The 21,877-nt window shown below is 53.9% G+C and overlaps 1 protein-coding gene across 1 annotated transcript in view; it reads right to left on the reverse strand.

Annotated features, from left to right (window-relative positions):
* LOC133104210 (uncharacterized) overlaps positions 1-21,877 on the reverse strand; it is a 173,102-nt gene that overhangs the window by 119,046 nt on the left and 32,179 nt on the right. The window contains exons 6-14 of the mRNA XM_061209857.1: positions 21,196-21,361; positions 20,985-21,119; positions 20,035-20,209; positions 17,962-18,107; positions 11,704-11,807; positions 9,482-9,647; positions 2,172-2,357; positions 1,892-2,044; positions 228-372 (exon numbers count right to left, since the gene is read on the reverse strand). Of these exons, the coding sequence (XP_061065840.1) occupies positions 228-372; positions 1,892-2,044; positions 2,172-2,357; positions 9,482-9,647; positions 11,704-11,807; positions 17,962-18,107; positions 20,035-20,209; positions 20,985-21,119; positions 21,196-21,361 (1,376 nt within the window). The remainder of the gene's footprint in view (positions 1-227; positions 373-1,891; positions 2,045-2,171; positions 2,358-9,481; positions 9,648-11,703; positions 11,808-17,961; positions 18,108-20,034; positions 20,210-20,984; positions 21,120-21,195; positions 21,362-21,877) is intronic.

Genomic DNA, 21,877 nt, shown 5'->3' on the forward strand with positions numbered 1-21,877 from the left:
GATGAGGAAACTGAGGACCAGAGAGAACCAACTTCTCCAAGGTTGTTCAATTGCCATGTGGGTGAGGGGAGCATGCAAGGCCACTTGTCCAGTGTGCTAAGAGAAGGGGAACGGGAAGGGGACAGAACACCTGACGGATGGAGCGTGAGCGTGCTCCTGAACCCCTGCGCCCACCAGGTGGCACCAGGCCAGCCCCAGCCCCCCAATCCCGACCTGCAGCTGCTCACCCTGGGTGGACGGCTCTCCTGCCTGGGTGCGTCGCACCTGGGCAAACACTTCCTCGCCCGGGCACCTCATCAGTGCCAGATAGGCATTGATGCGGATCTCAGCATCCTCCTCGGGGCTTTGGTACAGGCTGGAGAGCACGGATCGCTGCCTCGGGCAGGGGGAAAGTCATCACTCAGGGACCACCCACCTCCACCCAGGAGCACGATGTCCCCTCATCTGCACTGGCTCCAGCAGGTGGCCCCAATGCCCTGCCCCAGCTCTCCCGATGTCTCCAGAGCTGCTCCAGACACTCTCACCTGTGGCCCGGTTGTGGGAGGTGGTAGGTTCCCCAGTCACTGCTAATCCCCATCCTCCCACAGGCCAGCCAGAGCCTCATCAATTTCCACAAGTAACAACGGATAAACAAGTGGGCGTGGCTGCATTCCAAGAAAACTTCATTTACAAAAACAGCACAGCACAGCGACTGACACACAGGAGGTATTCCCGACCCCCCTTCCTAAGCAAGCCACCTCCCCTACCCCGTGATTCTCTGCCCCAGCACCTGTTGGTTTCCTTCATAGCACAGCCATTTACCCATCCACTCATGCAGCAATATTTAGTGAGCACCTATTATGTGCCTGGCAAGGTGCGAGGTGCTGGGTGACAATTATGAGCAAGACAAATCCAGCTTTTGTCCACCTGAAGCTTACATTTTAGTGCAGAGAGACAGACAGTAAACAAGGTTAATATGTGAAATATATAATATGTTAGGTGATAATAACTGCTAAAGAGGGAAAAATAAAATGGGGAAGCAGGAGGCATGCGGGGCTTGAAAAGGTCAATTTCAGGTGAAATGGCCAAGGAAGACTGACAGCAAAGTGATTTCTAAGTAAAGGCCTTCCAGAGGTAAAGGAGTAAAGCCTGGGGATATACAGGGGAAAGGAATTCCAGGAAGGGAGAACAGCATGTGCAAATGGCCTGAGACAGAAGTAAGCCCTGCAGGCTTGAAGAACAACAGGGAGACCAGCGTGGCTGGTGAGGAGTGGGGGCGTGGCGAGGGAAGTAGGAGGTGAAGCCAAGAGGTGCTAGTGGGTCAGTGGTCAGACCACAGGTCCTGATAAGTCATTATAAGGACTCTGGCTTTGACTCTAAGTGAGACAGGACCCACTAGTACAGGGGTCAGCAAACTTTTCCTGTAAAGGGAAAGATAGTCAATTTTTTTTTGCCTTTGCAGGCCATGCAGTCTCTCTTGCAAGCTACTCAACTCTGCAGTCGTAGCAAAAAAGCAGCCCAGACCACACATAAATGAACAGGCACAACTGTGTTCCAACAAAACTTTACATACAAGATCAGGCAGCAAGCTGGATGTAGACCATGGACCATGGCTTGCCGACCCCTGAACCAGAGCGTTTGCAGCACAGGTGGCTTATATATAGTTTGTTTGTAATCATATACTTATTTGTATATTTATTTGATAAATATTTGCCTCCCACATAGACACAGGCTCTATGAGAACAGAGACCTGGACCCCTGTTCACGCAAGTACCTACCACAGTGCCCAGCATATAGCAGGTGCTCGGTAAATGTGATGAATGAATGAGCAAATAAAGAAGTGAATTAACAGTGGTTTGAGACCCACCACTGCCCCATGCCAACCACAATGAAATAACACGCAGAAGCTCACGTCTGCAGAGCAGGGAACCCTCCGGAAGGCCTGGATGGCCCCCAGCCGGATCTCAGGGGGGCAGCTCCTCAGGGACGCACAAGTGCTCAGCTTGGGGGTGAGAGCTACGGCCGCCAGGCCGGCATTGCCAATGGCCTTCAGCACGAGCTGGAGCTGAAACAAGATGGTGGTGGGGCCTTGAGGCCTGATGGGTGCGCCCAGCCCACCCATTCAGCCTACAGCTCGCCCACTTGACAGGGACCCCATCAAGGGGCCGTGCCCAGGATGGGGCTGTCCTCACCTGATCAGCATCCGAGGGCTCCTGGAAGGTGCAGTTGGCACCCAAGGCGTCTTCCAGGATCCTCATGAGGGAGCCAACACCAGGCAGTTGCCCGCAGGGCCCGTCCAGAGACACACAGAGGTTATGCACCAGAGCTGAGATGCCCAGGAAGGCGCTGGGGCTGGCCTCCGGGGTCTGCAGCAGTGGCTGGGGACAGAAACCGGCCGCCCGACCCCAGCCGAGAAGCCTGGTAAGTGGTCCTTCCCAGGTCTCGCCATGTGCAGATCTAGGGTGCTTCCTAAAAATACAGAGGCCCCGGCCCCCCACCCCTGAGGGTCTGAATAAATTGTCCATGGTGGGACCTGCATGGAGCATTTCTTAAAACACCCCAGATGACCCTTTATGCGCATCGAGGATGGAGAACCACACCTCAGGGTGTGGGGACAGGGGACATTTGGCAATGTCTAGAGACGGGATGTTGTCACAAATGGGGGACAGTGCTGCTGGCATCTAGTGGGCAGAGACCAGGGATGCTGCTAAACATCCTCCAAGACACCGGACAGCCCCACAACAAAGAATCCAGCCCCAAATGTCAACAGTGCCAGGGTTGAGAAACCCTGGGCTAAATCACCAGTTTGGGGGAGCAGGGTGGGGGTGGTGAGGTTTTTCTGGGCAGAATATGGTGAAGAATCTCCGACAAAGTGTCAGGGCCCACGCCGGGTGGTGGCACGGCTCTGCCACCTCCCAAGATACATGAAACGTGTAAGAAATAAAACCAAAGTTCTCTCTCTGTGATCAATGGGCAAAACAAGTAAGCCAGCTTTTTGTGCCCTTCTGTGAAGCTGCACGAGAGACCAACCATCTCTTCTGGGACCACATGATCCCCAAGTAGTGGTCACAGTGCCCTGTCTACAGCAGGGGAGACAGAAACCAGACAAGCTGTGTCCTGCCGCCCAAGGCTGGTTTTCTCCAAATAGCATCACCCGCCCCCAGTTCTGGGAGTGAGAGGGGTGAGCTGGCAAGGGCTGAGAGAGCTCCCAGGCCACTGTACCTCCTGCCTGTCAGCTGGGGCGAGTGGGACCATGCTGTCCTGGACCTGATGGGGGCTTGAGGGCACCCAGCATTGGCTTTGCTCTTCTCCCAGGGTCTTGATAGGAAGTTGGGCAAAAAGGTGGAAAGAGGAAAGGATGTGCTCTGAGTGGAGACTGTCTTTAACAGAGGTGGCTCTGGGTGCAAAAGAACCCAAATGGAAAGGCACGGCCAGTAGCATTAGGGTAAATGGCTAGCAACTGCCCAGCCCACCTACTGATGAAAGCAGCTCTTTTGCCCCTTTCCTGTTCACCCATTTCTGTCCCCCCTCTAACCCTAAAAGCCTAATTATAGGAATTAGATCACTAAGCAGTTAAAACGAACTCCTCCTGACCTATGCTTTTCTGAATGCACACCATGCCTTGCCTAACCTGTTGATTCTTTTCCTAGATAAAAAGAAGTAAGAAGAAAGAAGAAAGTAAGTAAGAATAAAGAATGACTAGCTCTTTACCCCCAATAGCCCCCTAAGGAATCCTGCAGGCAGATCACGCGGGCAAGATAACATCTGAAGAGAGAGTCAGCCAGTCTGCATGCAGAGAACAATGCAGAACCCAACCTCCTGCCCCAGTGATTCACTGAGATTCTCCCCCCGTGTTTTCCTTTAAAAACTGTCATGGCGGGCTTCCCTGGTGGCGCAGTGGTTGAGAATCTGCCTGCTAATGCAGGGGACATGGGTTCGAGTCCTGGTCTGGGAAGATCCCACATGCCGTGGAGCAACTAGGCCCGTGAGCCACAACTGCTGAGCCTGCGCGTCTGGAGCCTGTGCTCCGCAACGAGAGAGGCCGCGACAGTGAGAGGCCCGCGCACCGCGATGAAGAGTGGTCCCCGCTTGCCACAGCTAGAGGAAGCCCTCGCACAGAAACGAAGACCCAACACAGCCCCAAAAATAAATAATTAAATAAATAAAAATTTAAAAAAAAAACTGTCATGGCTGAGCAGAATCTTCAGAGCTGGTCTCAGCACACAAGTCCACCTTCTCCCCAGACTGCCGGCTTTTCTGATTAGAGCAACTTTCCTTTCTACTGACACTTGCCTCTCGAATTATTGGCTTTTTAGTGGTGAGCAGCTGAAGCTGAGTTTGGAACACAGACCCAGGAAATAAGAAAGTCCCTTGTATATAGTGCTTGCCAATTTCCATGGTGTAAATGCTCCCACCCTGGCCGATTTGAGCTGAGTCACTACAAGGGATCTGGGAAGAGATGGGGAGTCAGCAGCAGGCACACCTCCTATGACTGGTCCACACACGACACAAGCAATGCAAATAAGCCTGAGGGTGTGGACACGGGACCGCATAGTAAGAGCATTAGAAATTATCCATCTCTCGGGGCTTCCCTTGTGGCGCAGTGGTTAAGAGCCCCCCTACCAATGCAGGGGACACGGGTTCAAGCTCTGGTCTGGGAAGATCCCACATGCTGCGGAGCAGCTAGGCCCGTGCGCCACAGCTGCTGAGCCTGCGCTCTAGAGCCTGCGAGCCACAACTGCTGAGCCCGGGTGCCACAACTACTGAGCCCGCCCGCCTAGAGCACCTGCTCCACAACGAGAGAAGCCACCGCAATCGGAGGCCCGCTCACCGCAACAGAGACCCAATGCAACCAAATATAAATAATAAATAAATAAATTTAAAAAAAAAAAGAAATTATCCATCTCTTACCTTTATTTTAATATGACATCTCTAACTGCAAGCTTAGATCATTTAATTTTTAATAATGGCTATGTTTATCAACCAGCTCGAAAACTACCTGAAAATCAAGACTCTCCCACAGCACATGTTGGGGTCCTTCGGTCTGGTTCCCTGAGGAGCAGGAGGAGACCCAGCCCTCCTTTGGGGGTCAGACTGCCCAACCCACCCAGCTCAAACAGGCCCCTTTCTTCCGGGGGCCTCGCAGTGGCAGGGACTCAGCCCAGGCTGAGTCGGAGGAGGGTCATTCCAGCTGCTCAGCAGAGGTCCCCCAGACGCTCAGCCACCCTTACCCCAGGGCACTGAAGCTTTCAGCTGAGAGGAAGACAAAAGTTGGGGGGCGGGGGGCTCAGAAGAGGGGAGCGCTGGTTCTAGGCCTCTCGGAGGAAAAACAAGAAAGACGTATTTTATTTAATAAACACACGGCACTCCCTATGTGTCAGGCTCTGCTGTTAACAGGGCACACATGTCACCTGCTTAGAGACTGAGACACAGAGCGGTTAAGTAACTTGCCTAAGGTCACCCAGCCAGAAAGTGGTAGAGCCAAACTTGACCCTGTAGGGTCTGGTTCCCAGGCTGGGCGCTCCCCCTACACTCACTGTTTCTCAAAATACATATTCTGGGCTCATCTGTGAAAACCAGACCCGGGCACTGGGCATCAGGCAGTGGCCTCTATTATTCCTACAGCCCAGAGCAGGGACCGCCAGGCAGCCTGAGGGACATACAGCCTCTGCACCAGCTGTTCTTCCCTTGGGTTCATGGTCTTAACCAGGTCTGTGTGTCCATGCAAGGGTATCTGTGTGCGTGCATCTCAGTGTGTGTGTGTTTTAGAATCTCAGTGTTTGTGGGTGTGTGCATTCCTGGGTAGGTGTGCATGTGTCTCAGTGTACATGCATATCCCAGGGCACGTGTCCCAATGCGTGTGTGTGCACTCATTCGAGTGTGCCCTGATGTGTGTGTGCACATGTACTGATGTGGGTGTGTCCCCGTATGTACACATGCAAGTCCCAGTGTGTGAATGCACACTTGTCCCAGTTGATCCGGGGGCGGGGGGGATGTCCAGGTGTGGGTGAATGTCCCTACTTGTCCCTGTGTGTGAGTGTCCTGGTGTGTGTGTGTGTGTATGGCATGTCTGTGTCCTGGTGTGTGTGTGTGTGTATGGCATGTCTGTGTGAGTACATCTGCATGTCCAGGTACATGTGTGTGAGTCTTGGTGTGTATGTCTCAATATGTGGGTACGTGTGGATATGTGTCCTCCTGTGGGTGTGTGTCCCCATATGTTCCCATGTAACCATCTTCAGGGTATACGTATGTGAGTCTTGAGGGGGCGGGTGTGTGTGTGTGTGTTTCCTTTGTGGAAGGAACGGGGACCTGTGGCTTGGAAAAGTATGTTCAATGTTATTCCAGATTTGGCAAATGAAAACAAACACTCTGTTTTCTTAACACAGAGGAGGGAAAGCAGGGCTCGGCTGGGATGCAGGGGTTATGAAAAGATAGAGAGAAGACACTCAGACCCGCGGGATGAGGGTTCCTGCCTGCCAGAGGCCTTCACCTCTGCCCACTCTGCCCCAGGAAGGCTGCCAGCGGGAAGGCAGGGAAGACTTGGGCCCTCCCAGGGCCAAAGATGGAGCCAGAAGCCTGGGAGGGCCCTGTGGGGAGGGCAGGACAGCTGGAGCCACTTGGTTTGCTGGGAGCTACAGGGCCAGGACAGCTGGGCCAGTGTCAGGCCTGGGCTCCAAGAGGGTCCAGACAGTAATGACCCTGCTCGTTTGATGGCTGCCCTGGGGGTCTGTCCAGAATTGCCAGCCTCCCTCAATTTCACAAGAGTCAGAACACCAGATCTTAATGCCAAAATCTCTGACTTAAAAAGGTTTGGTTCGGGACTTCCTTGATGATCCAGGGGGTAAGACTCCGCACTCCCAATGCAGGGGGCCCGGGTTCGATCCCTGGTCGGGGAACTAGATCCCGCATGCATGCAGCAACTAAGAGTTTGCATGTCACAACTAAGACCCAATGCAGCCAAAATAAATAAATAAATAATAAATAAAACAGTATTTTAAAAAAATAATTCAATTAAAACTCTGCTTAAAATATTCAACTTTCTTTTTTTAATTTTTAAAGATGGAAAGATAAAATCATCCCTAAGCCTATGACCACTTTTCCAATGTGACTTTAACACCCATTCATCTTGTCCCAAATCCAGTTCCTCATATCCAAACCAGCCCTCCCCAAAAGGCCAAGCAATTAAGCTGGTAGGAAAAAAAAAACATAGGAAGCACCATGACCTTGGGGAGGTGAAGCACTAGCTGGAAAAGACTGACCAGCTGGACTTCACCAAAATGAAGGACTTCTGCTCATCAAAAGACACCATTAATACAGCCCAGCAACAGAACAGAGCAAAGTCCCGACACGCACGTGTGCATGCACACGCGGCACGGACAGAATCTCACAGAGAACGTGGGAGAAAGAAGCCAAGCTCCAGATGCACACGAGCCCACAGGTGTGAATGTCAAAAGCAAGCAAAACCTAGCGATGGTCAGAAAACTCAGAATCACCATGACCTTTGGGGTCACCGACTGGGAGCTGGAAATGTCCTATATCTTGTCCAGGGGTGGTTACACAGGTGAACACGGATGTGAAAACATCAAACTAGATACTTAAGAGCAGTGCAGTCTCCTGAATGTAGAGTTTAAAATGTAAAAACACACCCCCCTAACTGCAATGTGGGACCCTGGGCGGGACCCTGGAATAGACAGAGGACATTAGTGGAAAAAGCAGTAGGATCTGAACAGCTGCAGTTGGTTAACAGTAAGGTAGCAAGGTCAGTTTCTTAGTTGTGGCAAACACTTTCTGGTGATTTACGATGTTAATAATGGGGGAAGTGGGGAGGGGTGTAAAGGAACTCTCTGTACTATCTTTGCAACTTTTCTGTAAATCTAAAATTATCCTAAAATAAAAAGTGTATTAAAATAATCTCTTGCTTTCCTCCCTCCCCCTCCCTCCTCCTCCTCCTCCCCCTCCCTCTTATTCTTACTCCCCTCTCCCTTCATCCTCCCCCTTCAGGCTGCACAAAGCAAGCCTGCATCCCCAGCACATGCCCAGCACAGCACATGTGCAAGCTTGTGACAGGATGAGAGAACAAGCAAATACAGTCCAGAGAGGTGCAAGATCTGGTCTAGCAGGACGAGAACCTACGAGAAGCAGGTGAGAGAAGGTCCTGGGCTCCGAGAGAGCCGAGGGACCCGCCTGCTCTGCTCACGGCGTGTCCCTGGCAAGTGGCCACAGCAGCGACACCAGTGCGTACATAACACTTAGCCCACGTCATAACAACTATTAGTCTGCACCATCACCCTACGAGTTACCCCCACCGCACAGATGGGCACCCGAGGCACAGAACAGTGAAGCATCTTGCCCAAGGTCGTGCTGGTAGGGACAGGGTTGGGTCCTGAAGCAGGGGGATCAAGCACCAGAGTCTGTGCTTTTGGCCACTGCATTCATGCCGAACAAACAAAGAAGGAATAGGGAGCCTGACCCTGCCCAGCACTGGCTGAGCCCCCGCAGGCCCTGGATGGCGCTGATGTCCCTGTGGCCAGAGTGTCACCTGCTAGGCCATGAGCTATGGGCGATGCCCCTTGGGGCCCGGCCCTAGCCTGGCTCCAAGTCAGTGCCCGATCCCCTAATGAATGGAGCCAACCACACAGCCTGGAACAGCCCCACTGCAAACTCTGGAGTTGTGGGTCAGGGGTCAGGCCAGGGGTGAATGCTCCCTACACTCCAACTGGAGAGTGGCCAGAGCCCCTCCAGCATGAGGGACTGAAAGATCCTGCTGGAGACCCCCTCATCAGCCAGCACAGGGGTCCAGGGACCCTGGCTGGCCCATCACCCCTTCCACTCCCCACTGGTGACCTCTGAATCCTGGCCCACTACCAGTCTGGGACAGCAGGGTGAGGACTGACAAGTGACCCCACCACCAGCTGAGTGAGGACACCCCCCATGGTCCAAGGGAAAGGCACAGCAGCTGCATCACCCAGCTACCCAGCCTCCTTGGGCCTCAGTTTCCTCATCTGTAAAATGGGAGTAATAAAAGCACCTCCTTCATAGAGGCATGGTGGGGGTTAAATAAGACCTCCTTGTGTTGTCAGAAATCATTGGCCTAGTTTCACATGCTTTCCTACTCTCAAGATTCATTAAATATGCTTGATTACAAGAATAATAGCAGCTCTAATTTAAAGCGCTTGGACTCTGTGCCAGACATCAGGAGAATTGCTTCACATTCAGCATCTCATTCCTCACCAAGAGCCCAAGAGGGAAGTACTGCTCCATCCCCATCGTACAGATTGGAAAACAAGCTCAGAGAGGTCAAGTCATTTGCCTAGGATCACACAGCTGGGAGGGACACTGCTGAGACTCAAACCCAGATTTCTCTGACCTGCCTCCACTGGTCCCACGAGGCACTGGCACAAAGCCTGGAGGACAGCAGGTCCCCCACCCCTCCCCACTGCATCCAATCAGCAGTGGAGCAGGGGAGGGATGACACGGGGCGGGGTGGTATGCAGAGGCTCACCAGCAGCGCGTGGACCATGGCATCTGTGGGCTGCGGGACAAAGGCCAGCGACCAGAGCCACGCCTCTGTCTCATCTGCCTCCAACTCCCCGGACACAATGAGCTCCGCCATGAGGCTCACGCAGGGCTTGGTGCCACAGGAGGGCAGGGCATCCACCAGCGGTTGCCTGAGATGGAGAGAGGCCCAGGGAACATCACAATGGCGACCCACACACCCCAGGAGCCTTCCAGGACATCTCTTGTGAAGCCTCAGGTCATCCGGGAGCGATCGGAGGCTCGGAGAGGTACAGCACGGACCTGTCCACGCTCACACCCCCGGGAAGGGGCCGAGCCGGGCCTAGGAGCCAGGCAGCCTGGCCGGGGCCTGTGCTCTTAGGGCCACAGAGACACCAGCAGCCCAGTCTAAACCCTTGCAGTTCTGCCCACACTGGAGACACAGCGGTTTGGGGCAACATGAGTCCCTGCCCACTGCTCTCCAGAAACTGACCATGGTCACCACGTAGGGTGAGAACCCCTTGCATAGAACAGGAATCAACAATTAGCAGGTTGCCTCCCATTAAACCTCTAATGTTCTCAGCCCAACATCAGGATCTTTTCCCTTTTTTTTTTTTTTTTTTAAGATTACGGAAAGGTTGAGAAGTTCCAGAAAGGTTTCCAACCTTTGCATAATGATGGGTCTAAAGAGGAAAATGATGACTGAACGGGGGTGGGTGCATAGGTCACAGTAGAAACGGGAGGTTCCCAGAGCTGGGGTCACACGAGGCAGCAGGGCACACGGAGGGGGGGCGGAGTAGATTGGGACCCCCACCCCATCAACCCTGATGAGTGGCCTCCATGGCCACAAAGGACCAGGCACCCCCACTGCCCCGCTCCACACACACCATCTGCCCATAAATAGTCTCTGGCCTCAATTTGCTCATCTATAAAATGGGAATGCTGATGACCAGACCAGCCCCAAGATGAGCGTGAGCCCTCAGGAACACAGGTCACTTCATCTGAGGAATGTCCCACTTGTCCTTCCCATCTCTTGCCCTTGTGTTTCCTCTCTTTTCCCTATAGATTTGGACCTTGGAAAACCAGCCTCTGGGCAGAAATGGAGGAGGAGGTGAGGGCAAGAAAAATCTCTCAAGAGTGTCAGTCCTCTTGAAAACTTCTAGAGTTGGGGAGGGTCTCCCCTCTCCCTGATTCCCGACATCTAGGTAGACAAGTGAGACACAGGGGCTTGTGGGAAAATACCGAGTGACAAGTAGGGTGAGTCACGAGGGGAACAGGCAACTCCACAGGAAGACTCAGGGGCCCCTTCCTACACCAAAGATAATTAAAATGTGCCCAAGTCAAATATCATTTATCTTTAAGCCCATAAGAATTCGATGGAGCAGCACAGACCACCTGGGTCAAAAATGCCGACTCTGCTGTGTAACCTTGGGCAAGTTTCCTAACTGCTCTGTGCCTTGGTTTCCTTCCACAGCTGTAACATAGGAATAATAAAACCACCTACCTCATGGGGTCATTGTGAGGATTAAATGAGTGAATAGAGATAAAACGCTTGGAAGGTATCTGTGCATTATTAGCTACTAAGTTTGGTGGTCATTCAATTAGACATTTGGTAATGTTCATTTGGGGATGGGGGTCTTTCATAGTTCCAAGTCGATAAAATTTTTTCGGGTCTCAAAATCTTTTTGAGAGCCTTTTTAAAGCTCACAAGCCTGAAATCTGGATCTCAGGGGGAAGGAGCCGCAAGCTTTCCCCTGCACAGCCCTCAGCCGATGGAGTTAGGTCCTCAGAGGGTCCCCTCCACGCTTGGGGGTCTCTCTACACCCCTTGATGGCCTCACATCAGCAGGTTCTGAGGCTGGGACCCCAGCCCTGCCCAGCACCCCTCCACCCCCAGGAGAAAGGTACCCAAGGCGCATTGGAATGCTAATTCCAGCTCTCAGCAAGAGGGTCCCTGTGTGGGGAGGGAACAATGCCTGTCTTTATCCGGCCAGGCCCTGCAGCCTCCAGTCTCCCGAAGGCCCCGTGGGAACCCTCCAAGCTCCCCTCTTAATCGTCTTCTTGGCAGACGTCCCCAGACTGAAGGACGACTAGTCAGTATCACAGGGATGAGCTGAAATGTCACCATCCATCTCTCAGTGGGGACCTAGGACAGCATCAAGACTACCCAGCCCACCAGGACCCCCAGGCAGCCCCTGGCCCAGCCCCCGACTCGGGAAGAGGCCCTTACCAGTTGTCTCGGCATCTGAAAAAAGAATGTTCCCAGAGTTCCATGAGCTCATCTGCAGAGAGACCCCGGAGCTCAGACACCAGCGTCAGGAAGAGCTCTGCGGCCTGGAAATCAGAGGGGAAAGTGTGAGAGGCCCCAACCACAAGGGTCACCTCATCCATCTCCTTGCCTCCAGACATGGCTGGGAACACTAGTATCTCCTGCCTACGGTGTCACAGACCCAAAGAGACGAGGCTGCTCGTCTGGGCTTCCTTCCACTGAATCCCAGCTCCTGGCACACAGGCTGGCCCATTTTTTTCCTTTAATTTAACAAGCATTTATTGGGCACCTACTACATGCCAGGCATGCTTCAGGGGCCAGGGATGTGCGGGTGAAAAAGAGACGTGGCATCTGCATTTGTGGGCTTTATGCTCTAATAAAAGCTCAATACATGTTCACTACGATTATAATCTAGTTATTATAATGAGTCAGCATATTTCACAAAGTTAGTGAGATAGCCATCTTTTCTGATATTTTTAATGAAAATAATATGTGAACGTTTTTCAGAGTTATGAGCAGTGATGGCTAATCAACAGGGGTTTGCAGTTTTTGCCCCTTGTCTGCAGGTCTGACCAGCACAGTCACTAAGTCTCCAAAAACTCAAGGAAATAAAGGACTCTATTCAGAGCCCGCACCTCTCGGGTTTCAGGAGATGCTTGGTTTGGGATGCCGACCCCACATCCTGCCTTCCCTCCCCGGTGCCTCTTCAGTCTCAGATTCGTTGCCTGGGCCCGAACCCAAAGCCACAGAGTGACGAGGTCCTGGCTTCCTGCTGCGCTTGGCCAAGGCCAAGAATGAGCCCTCACCCCACCCAGCCAGGGGTCCACTATTGCTGGGACAGGTTTGCCTCACCTCAGGCCTCCTCTGCTCTGAGCAGCTGGGACTGAGCCCCTGTGCACAGAGCTTGACCTCAGCAAGACGCAAACGCGAAACAGGCCTCTCACAGGCCAGCTTAGCCCACCCTCCCCTCCCCGCTCACCAGCACGTCTGCCCCCGGGGTCTAGGCAGCATCCCCGACGTGTGCCTTCTGCTGGTGGAGCTGGTGGGGACCCTTGGTTCTGCCTTTACTTCCTCATGCAGGACACACAAGCAGCCCCCTGTTGGGGCCGACCACTGCCTTTAGAGTGGCCCTGACCAGCAGTGGCCTAGTTTGGGGCAGCTACCCCAGGAACCCTGCTGCCTTCCGGACAGGCTCGGGTGCATTTCCCTCCAGCTGGTGGCTGCCTTGCCCGGGCATCATTTGTGATTCCCTAGACTTGGAACACATGTGCTTCTAAGACCTCCAGCACGTGTGCAGCCGCCAGGCCTGGCCGGGCATCCGCTCAGGAGCATGCCTCCTGCTCCGGGAGGCCTCAGGCTGCAAGCGTTGGCTTCAGGACCAGCTCCCCAGAGCCGAACGCAACAGGAGGGGGCTGCAGCCACTCGTCCTGGAAGGCTTGCGGGTGGAGGAAGGAAGATGCCATTCCTGCCTCCTGGGTGAGATGCCCGTCCCCACCATCGCCACTAACAACATCTATGCAAACGATGACAACAACAACAACGGTTACTTTGTTTGGAGCCTCAGCTGTGTGCCAGGTGCTGTTCTAGGCACTTTACAGGCACGATTTCATTTGACCTTGACCCTGTGAGGGGCCGTCATTATCCTCACTTAACAGAGAGCATGGAAGTCAGGTGCCAGTGGACACAGAGCTACTAAGTGGCAGAGCGAGACTTGAACCCACACTCTTAACCAGGGTCCTACACTCAAGGCCATGGGAAAAAAAAAAAGCCAGCCCTGTTTGCCAGTTTCCGAGGTGTGAATACTCCCACTGCAGCCCATCGCCGGCGGCCCGTGTGCCATCACTGAAGGCAGACGTGGGAATCACTGTACAGAAGCACAACACTACGTCATAGTTCCACCCTGCGGTAGATGCAAATAACCTCCAGCGCCAAGGTAAAAATGTAGTAAATAACTAGGTGGTGATGACTTTGAGTATTCATTACCTTTGTTTCGAATATGATCCATTTTCATTGTAAGTTGGTATAACTTAGTCTTTAGTAATGTCCGTTTAACAACCAGGCTGCAGGATTTCTGGAATCTAACCATTGGCTCTGGCAAATCGGTACAAGCCAGCCTCGCACACCACCGTCCACACTTCGCCGTACACATTCGGTGCTGAATCAATATCTGTGACTTGGGTGTCCTATTACGAGCAACCCGGATGGTGGTCAGGAGCTGTGCCCTCCCCAGGCGTCCTCCCTGGCAGCCCTGGGAGGGGGTGGGGCCCCACCTGCCTTGCTTCTCTCCGCATCCTCTCCTTCACTCTATCAGGCTTTTGGCCATCCCAGCTCGCTGCCCCCCACGTGGAAACTCGGGGGGCCTCTCTGCGGAGGGTCAGGCTGGGGAATTTGCTCTCTATTGAGTCCTGAGTCCTGGTTTTGTTTCCAGACTGAAAAACCAATCTTGTCTCCTGCCCACCAGCAATGGGGAGGGGCAAAGACATTCCCAGCTGAAGCCCACGGGGTCAGTCCCCCCGGTAACCGGCGGGCCCTCAGCCCTCCCGGGGAGGCCAAGGCACTGCTTGATGTGCACCAAGGCATCCCTGAAAAGCCATTTTCAGGAACAAAGTCCTTGGTAATTCACCCCCAGCCCAGGGGACCTCCCTAGTGGGAACAATTTGCTTCCTTGTTAGCACTATAAATACAGGACAGCCGCCCTGCACCCTCTGGGGCCGGCACTGCCAGTCTCCAGGAGGGGAGACACAGGCCCACAGCACGCCTGGCCCCGAGCCACCTCTGCCAGGGGAAATGCCCAGTCAGGGGGCCAGACGGGAGGAGGCAGGTTAGAACACAGGATGTAGAGCAGCGGTTCTCAGTGGGGGTGACCGTGCTCCCCAGGGGACGCTGGCAACCTCTGGAGACACTTTGGGTCATCATGACTGGGACGCGGGTGATGCTGGCATCTAGTGGGTAACGGTCAGGAATGCTGCTGCACATCCGACAGTGCACAAGGCGGCCCAAGGACTCAGGAGTGCCCGGGTGAGAATCCCCGCTGTGGGCCAGGCTGCCTGGACTAACAGCCGGCTCTGTCACCCACTAGCTGGTGGGCTCGGACCCCACCTCGCAGGGCTGAGGGCCCTCTCCTTGGGGCTGCTCTCTGACTCCCGCGAGGCCCACTAGATCAAGGATTCCAGAGAGCAATGAGCATGAGCCTTGGCTCCCTCCCGGTCCCTGAAACAGTAAACAGCCAGCTGCACACGTGTCTCTGCTATACACACGCAAAATGTATCGTGTGTGTACATGTGTGCGTGTTCAATATGCATTCAGTATGTGCATATATACTAGTCTATACTTATTGATGACATATTCAATATATTTTATACATATTCAATATAATCTTAGACGTATTTTTTTCCACATATATCTGAATCTGATTCTTCTCCCCAACCCCCCGCTATCACCCCAGACCAAGCCTCCTTCATCTCCTACCTGTGTTACTGTAAGAGCCTCTTAACCTGTCTCCCGGCATCCCATTGGCCCTCAGTCTATTCTCCACCCTCAGCCAGAATGTGAGCATTGAAATGTACATCAGATCACAACACCCTCCAAGGCTCCTCATTTACCCTGAGTAAAAGCAATCTGGGGAATTCCCTGGCGGTCCAGTAGTTAAGACTCTGTGCTTCCACTGCAGGGGGAGTGGGTTCAGTCCCTGGTCAGGGAACTAAGATCCCGCAAACTGCATCGTGAGGCAAAAAATAAATAAATAAATAAATAAAAGCAATCTGTGTGCTCCCCTAAGGGGGCGACCCTGTCCCCTCTCACCCTCCCACTCTGCTCCAGTCACAAGGCCTCCTTGCCACTCAAACTGGTGCTGAAACTCGCTCACCGTGCAGCTCCTGCCCTGGAGCACATGTTGGGCCCCCACTTTGGCAGTCCCCCCCCAAACCCCTATCCGCCCCACTCACTCCTCACCTCCTTCTGGTCTTTACTCAACATCACCTCCCCAGTGAGGCCTTCCCGGGCATCCATCATTTAAAACTGCATCCCATGCCTCCCCCACCTGCCCCCTTCACCCCTCTTCCCTGCTCTACTTGTCTCCCCAGCCCCCTGGGGCCCATGGTCCCAGGCGCAGTGGGACCTGGCTCTGCTTCCTGCATCTGAGCAGGACACAAGGGTCTGAGCCATCTCAGCCCAGCCCCCCAGGGACCGAGGGGGACTAACCCCAGTATGGATCCCCCCAGCCCTGTTCTCTTCTGAACTAAATGCTTCACCTCACGCATCCAGAGGCATCCATGAGGGCCTCTGGTGCTGAGAATTCCGGATGGAGACATTTCCAGCAGTAAAGACACTCCTGGATCTGAGGCTGTGGCTGGACGGGCACTGGCCTCACAACATCCTTCTCTGCTGACTTCACGTGAGCAACACCGAGAAACACAAAGCTTTGCACCCAGATGCCTGGTTCCCAGCCCAGACCTGCCAGGCCAGAACGTCAAAGGTTGGGGTCTGGGCATCCATATATCTGACAGGCCCCTTACCCAAGTGCTGCCCAGAAAGCCGAGCTTCCGGAGGGTAGGGAGTGTGCCTGGCACACCTGGCACCATGCCTAGAAGTGACGTCGCACCCAGCCCTGTCCACACCTGGAACGACCTATTTCTGTCCAGCTGGGCACATGACAGCCCCCAAGTCCTCCGTCCTATGAAAGCAGCCAGTGAAACAGGCATTTATAAATTTGCGGCATCCCAAATCAACAAGCAAGTATATTTTGAACCCTCCCAGGCTGTTGTGGGGTCAAAGTAAAAACACCCCATGCTTCTCTCCTCGGCACACAGGCCCTGGGACTTGAATCAGAAAAATCCCAGCATCTTTAATGCCTTCCAGGGAAGGCTAGGGTTCTCACGCTGAAGTCATCAGCAACGCTGAGATGGGCAGAAATAGTGGACACAGTGAAAGTCCCCAAAATGTCACTGGTGACATCCAGCCTTGAGCTGTGGATGGCAGGGATGTTACAACAAAGACTGCTATGTGCCTAGAATGTTCTGGAAGGCATCCTGACCACGAGGCCCTGCAGGACCTGACCCCACTGGTCCTCACCGTCGAGCTCCAGCCAGGCTGAGCTGCCTGCTCCCCAAACACACCCACGAGGTTCAGACTCAGGACTTTGGCCCTGGCCAAACCCTCTTTTTGGAGCACTGCTCCCCTGGATTCTCAAGGGACCAGCCCAGGCCTCAGCTGCAATGTATCCTGCTAGACCCCTGGCCTAAGGTGGTCATTCAGCCACATCCCTGCTCTGTTCTCTCAGTGCTCATCAACAGCTAAAACCCTTGTACATCTGCAGTGGTTACCATCCATCTCCCCCACACTGGATTTTAGGCTCTGGGAAAGCGGGGACTATTTCTGTCTCATTCATCATAAGGGCACAGAGTAAGTCCCTCATCTTGCCGAACAAACCAAAGAGTTCGCAGGCTGGGCAAACCAGGGCCCTGCCAATGGGAACACTGTTCTTGTGATGTGGAAGGTCCTATCAGGAGGACAACATGGGAAGGCAGGCTCCACACGGAGCCCAGACGCATCATTTTCTTTCCCCAGGGAGGGCGTTAAGCCTTCTTCAGGGCTCTCCTCTTACAGGCGGGTGGAGGGCTCTGTCTCAGAACAAAACAGGCAGGGAGAAGGCACATCATCACAGCATGGCCTTGGTACTCTCAGAAACACTGTCATCGGTCACAAAGGAGGGAACCAGCCAGATGTCTCAGAGACCTCTGAACCTCTCTGAGCTATGAGACCTCGACATCATGTCCACCCCTTGACTTTAAACAGCTGGGAATTCCAAGGAAGGCCTGGGCCATGTGTTTTTGACTTGGTGGAAACTCCTCAATGCTGAGGCTTGGGTATGGCTGGAGATTTCCTGAGAGATCTCTAGGACAGGCCAGGTCCAGAAGGTTAGTCCATGAGCCCAAAAGGACCATTTACCCAAAGACAGACAGAGGAGAAAAAGGCCTCCTCTAAGCTCATATCCAACCTGCACTAGGCCAAGGCTTGCACACACCAGCTAGATTTCTTCCCCTTCTTTGCTTTCACAACCAGGCATAGTTGTGCAGTGCACAACCTGCCCAACAGTACACAGCAGTCCTGATATTGAACATCTGAGCAAGTAGACCATAAGGGATCTGGTAGGAAGAGGAAGGTGTCCCAGGGAACCAGGCCCCAGGCAGACTCTGGCCTGTGGCTGGAGAAGCCACTTACCTCGAAGCTTGTGGTCTGAGCCAGGCACAGCTTCCTCACTGATGCAGCCACCGTGGCGACCGTAGCCTGGGACGGTGTCTCCTCCCATTCATACAACAGGCTGCTTGGGGTTAAGTCTCCATCGTCTGGATCTGAGATGGGAAGTGCTGGCCAGGGATGACCGCGTGGGGGAAATGCCAGAGTGAGTAGAAGGACCCCTGGGAGCCACCCCCTCACCCTGCCAATGCTTCCTTCAGCATGTTTCTGGCAACAGGTGAGGGGAACATGCATAAGGAAAATCATGGCAGTGTTACTGCTAACAGCAAAAGACGGGAAATAGCCTATGTACCCATCAGCAAGGTATGGCCAAATAAGCTGACTCCAAAGCCCTCTTGGGATTGACAGAGAAAACATAAAAACTTCATCCATACAATGGAAGATTATTCAGCAAGAAAAAGAAATCAAGTTGTGACACATGCTACAACATGCATGAACCTTGAAAACATTATGGGAAGTGAAAGAAGCCAGTCATAAAAGGCCCCATACTGGGAAATTCCCTGGCGGTCCAATGGTTAAGACTCGGCGCTTCCACTGCAGGGGGCACAGGTTTGATCCCTGGTCGGGGAACTAAGATCCTGCATACCACACAGTGAGGCCAAAAAAAAGAAAAAAAAAAAAGTCACATACTATATGATTCTATTTACATGAAATGTCCAGAATGGACTAATGTAGAGAGTAGATTCGTGGTTGCCAGGAGCTGGGGGAACAGGAGGTGACAGCAAATGGGTGCAAGGTTTCTTTTGGGGTGATGAAAACGTAGTAAAGTTGATTGTGATGATAGATGCACAACTCTGACTCTACTAGAAGCCACTGAATTGTTCACTTTACTTTTTTTTCCTTTTACTGGCCACGCCACGCGGCTAGGGGGATCTCAGTTCCCCAACCAGGGATCAAACCCAGGACCCCAGCAGTGAAAGCACTGGGTTGTAACCACTGGATCGCCAGGGAATTTCCTGAATTGTTCACTTTAAATGGATGAGTTGCACAGTATGTGAATTACATCTCAACTACAGCTGTTTAAAAAATATATGTATGAAAAGCTCATTCCACTCAACGGGGAACCACCAGGTCCTGACACTAGATGTCCCAGGCACTGCCAGTGTCTGCGCCTGAGGGAGGGCTCAGGGGGCAGGTCAGCCTGGGATCTCAGCCTGGGCTCCGTGGAGCCAGAGGGAATGCTGGGAAGACCCAGAGCTTCAGTCCCCACCTGCTGGGTTCTCCCCAGGGTGGTGCAGGCAGGGAGTCTGTCCTCCAAGGCAAACATGATTCAACCCACCAGGGCTATAGAAAAGACCCCGGGGGTCCAAGTCCCAGCTCTGTCTCTCATTAGCTCTGTGACTTCAGACAAGTCATTTTACCTCTTGGAAACATTTTCCTTAAATGAAAAATACAACTAATAATAACAGTAACTTCCTAATGGGGTCATGATGAGAATTAAATTAAATAATCCACATAAAGCACTCAGCACAGATACTGGCCTACAGTAAATCCTTCCAAACTGTCAGCAATAAGAACTAACTACCCTTATTTCATTATTCAGGGAAAGAGCCATTTTTCCATCACGGAAAACAAGAACAAAAACAAACAACTCTTTTCCTCAGATGCATGCCTTGCTTGTTTCTTTCTGTGCGAAATCATAGAAGGGACCCAAGCTCCAGGGGATGCTACATGTTGGCAGGATCTTTCCAGAAAATCAGGAAACCTGAGTCAGTTTGCCCACAAAATGGTCAGGTTGAAGGGTCATCAGAGGTAAGTTGAATTCTCCCACAAAAGCTGGGAACCAGAAGATTCCATCTCCACTGAGGACCACCCAGGGAGGAGGTCAAGACCAAGCCTGGGCCACGTGAGCCGAGAGAAACTTCCAGAGAAACTTCTAGAAAGAGAGGCTCACTCTCCTAACGATGGCCACTTTCAGAAACAGTTCAAGAGTGGCCAGACAGGAACAGAGGGATGGAGCCTAGGCTTGCTTGAGCGCCTCTGGCCAGAGGAGGCTGTGAAGCTCACCTAAGGGTCCCTATGCCCACCCTCATTCACCTGCGACAGCCGGGTCCCGGGGCATCTCATACAGCAGGGTGAGCGAGGAAAGGGTCCGCATCTGCACCGCACTCGCCTCCCCGGAGAGGGGCCCCACAGTGTCCAGCTCCATGCAGGACGCCTCCCCCAGCACTCTGGCCTGGAAACTCTGGACGCAGGTCAGGCGGAAGGCCTCCTGGACCGTGGGGGGAAGAGGCGGAGGCTCAGGCCAGGCCTTGGCAGTGAGGGAACCCCCCCTGGGGCCCCTGAAACCGGCAGCAAGGGCCAAGGCTTGGGGGAGCCCACTGGGGGCTACCTTGGAGCTTCAGGACCCCCCTCCCCATAGAGAGAGGTGGAAGGCCAACAAAAGCAAGAACGTGCAGTAAGCAGTAACCCCAAGGAGAGGAACGATAAAGCCTCAGCTGGAAAATGAATAACAACACCAGAGTCTGCAGTCCTGCATCAGCCTCTAGATGCTGAGGCTTTGTATAATCGTGTTGGCAGTGATCATCCCTTATCCTTACACTGTTGCTTACTATTTACACAACACTTTCACCTGCAGGGAGCTACGGACCCCAGAGGAGGAGAGGGGAAGAGGAGGGGAGGGGAAGAGGAAGAGGAGGGGAGGGGAAGAGGAGGGGAGGGGAAGAGGAGGGGAGGGGAAGAGGAGGGGAGGGGAAGAGGAGGGGAGGGGAAGAGGAGGGGAGGGGAAGAGGAGGGGAGGGGAAGAGGAGGGGAGGGGAAGAGGGGGTAGGGTGAGGGGTGGAGGGAGAGGAGGATGAGAGAAGAAGTGGGGGAAGGGAAAGGACAGAAGCAGTGGGAGGGGAGCAGGGTGGTGGGCAGAGGAGCTGAGAGATGGAGGGGGGAGGGGAGCCGAGAATAAAGAGAAAAGGGAGGGGGGCTAAGGAGGGAGGAGGGGAAAGAAGGCGGCACGGCCGAGAGGATGGGAGGGTCGCGGGCACAGCACTCACCTCCGCTGCGGGCAGGGCCTGGGAGCGCAGGGAGGCATGCACCCTGCGCAGGGAGCATCGCGCCAGGTCCTTGGTCTTGTGCAGCCTGGTTCCGCGTTGCTGGTACGTGGTGGGACACCTGCCCAGGATATCCACCTGGGCGAGCGGGGCCCAGTCAGCCCCCTGCTCCCCCCTCACTCGACCACCCACCCCCTCCAGGCTCCAACCTCACCTCCTCGACGGTCTGGGGGCTGCGGGTGCCCGGGCGACCCTGCAGGAGGCTCAGCACAGCGCGCTTCACGTTCAGCGCCCAGCGCGGCTCGGGGTGGCCAGGACACAGGCGTGCCACGCGCCCTGCGTGCAGGACGAAGCGCAGCGGCACGCGGCCCAGAGCGGCACTGCGCGGGGGCCGGGCGTCAGGGGGACCCCTCCAAGGCCCCAGGCCACCTCTTCCGCGTCAGGGCCAGAACATCCCTGACCCTCCTGCGCGCCCCCCCATAGGTCAGTCCCATGGGAAGCGCCCAGGTACCCCCATATCCCCCCAAATGGTCTCGCTTCCCTCCTCAGCTCAGCTCTCCAGCTACTTCTCAAACAACACAGGAGGCAGCCAACCCTTTGCTCCAAGCTGCTCCCAACCTTGCCGCCACTTGGACGAAATGTACCTGTGTCAACCCAGCTTGAATAAATAGAAAGCTGAGCTTCCAAGGGCATCCTGCATTGCAAAGCTTCTCATTTTCCCAGCGCACCAGGGAGGAAGCATCCCCCACTCACGCTGTATATGAGGAAGCTTAAGGCTCAGAGTGGTAAGGCAACTTGCTCAGGGCCACAGCTGGGATTCTAACCCAGGCACTATGGCTCCAGAGTCACAGGTCTCAGGAACCCTGGGCTGGAAGTGTCTGAGACTCCAGTACTGT

The sequence above is a fragment of the Eubalaena glacialis genome, chromosome 13 (genome assembly GCF_028564815.1).
Source record: "Eubalaena glacialis isolate mEubGla1 chromosome 13, mEubGla1.1.hap2.+ XY, whole genome shotgun sequence".
Classification (NCBI taxonomy): Eukaryota; Metazoa; Chordata; class Mammalia; order Artiodactyla; family Balaenidae; genus Eubalaena; species Eubalaena glacialis.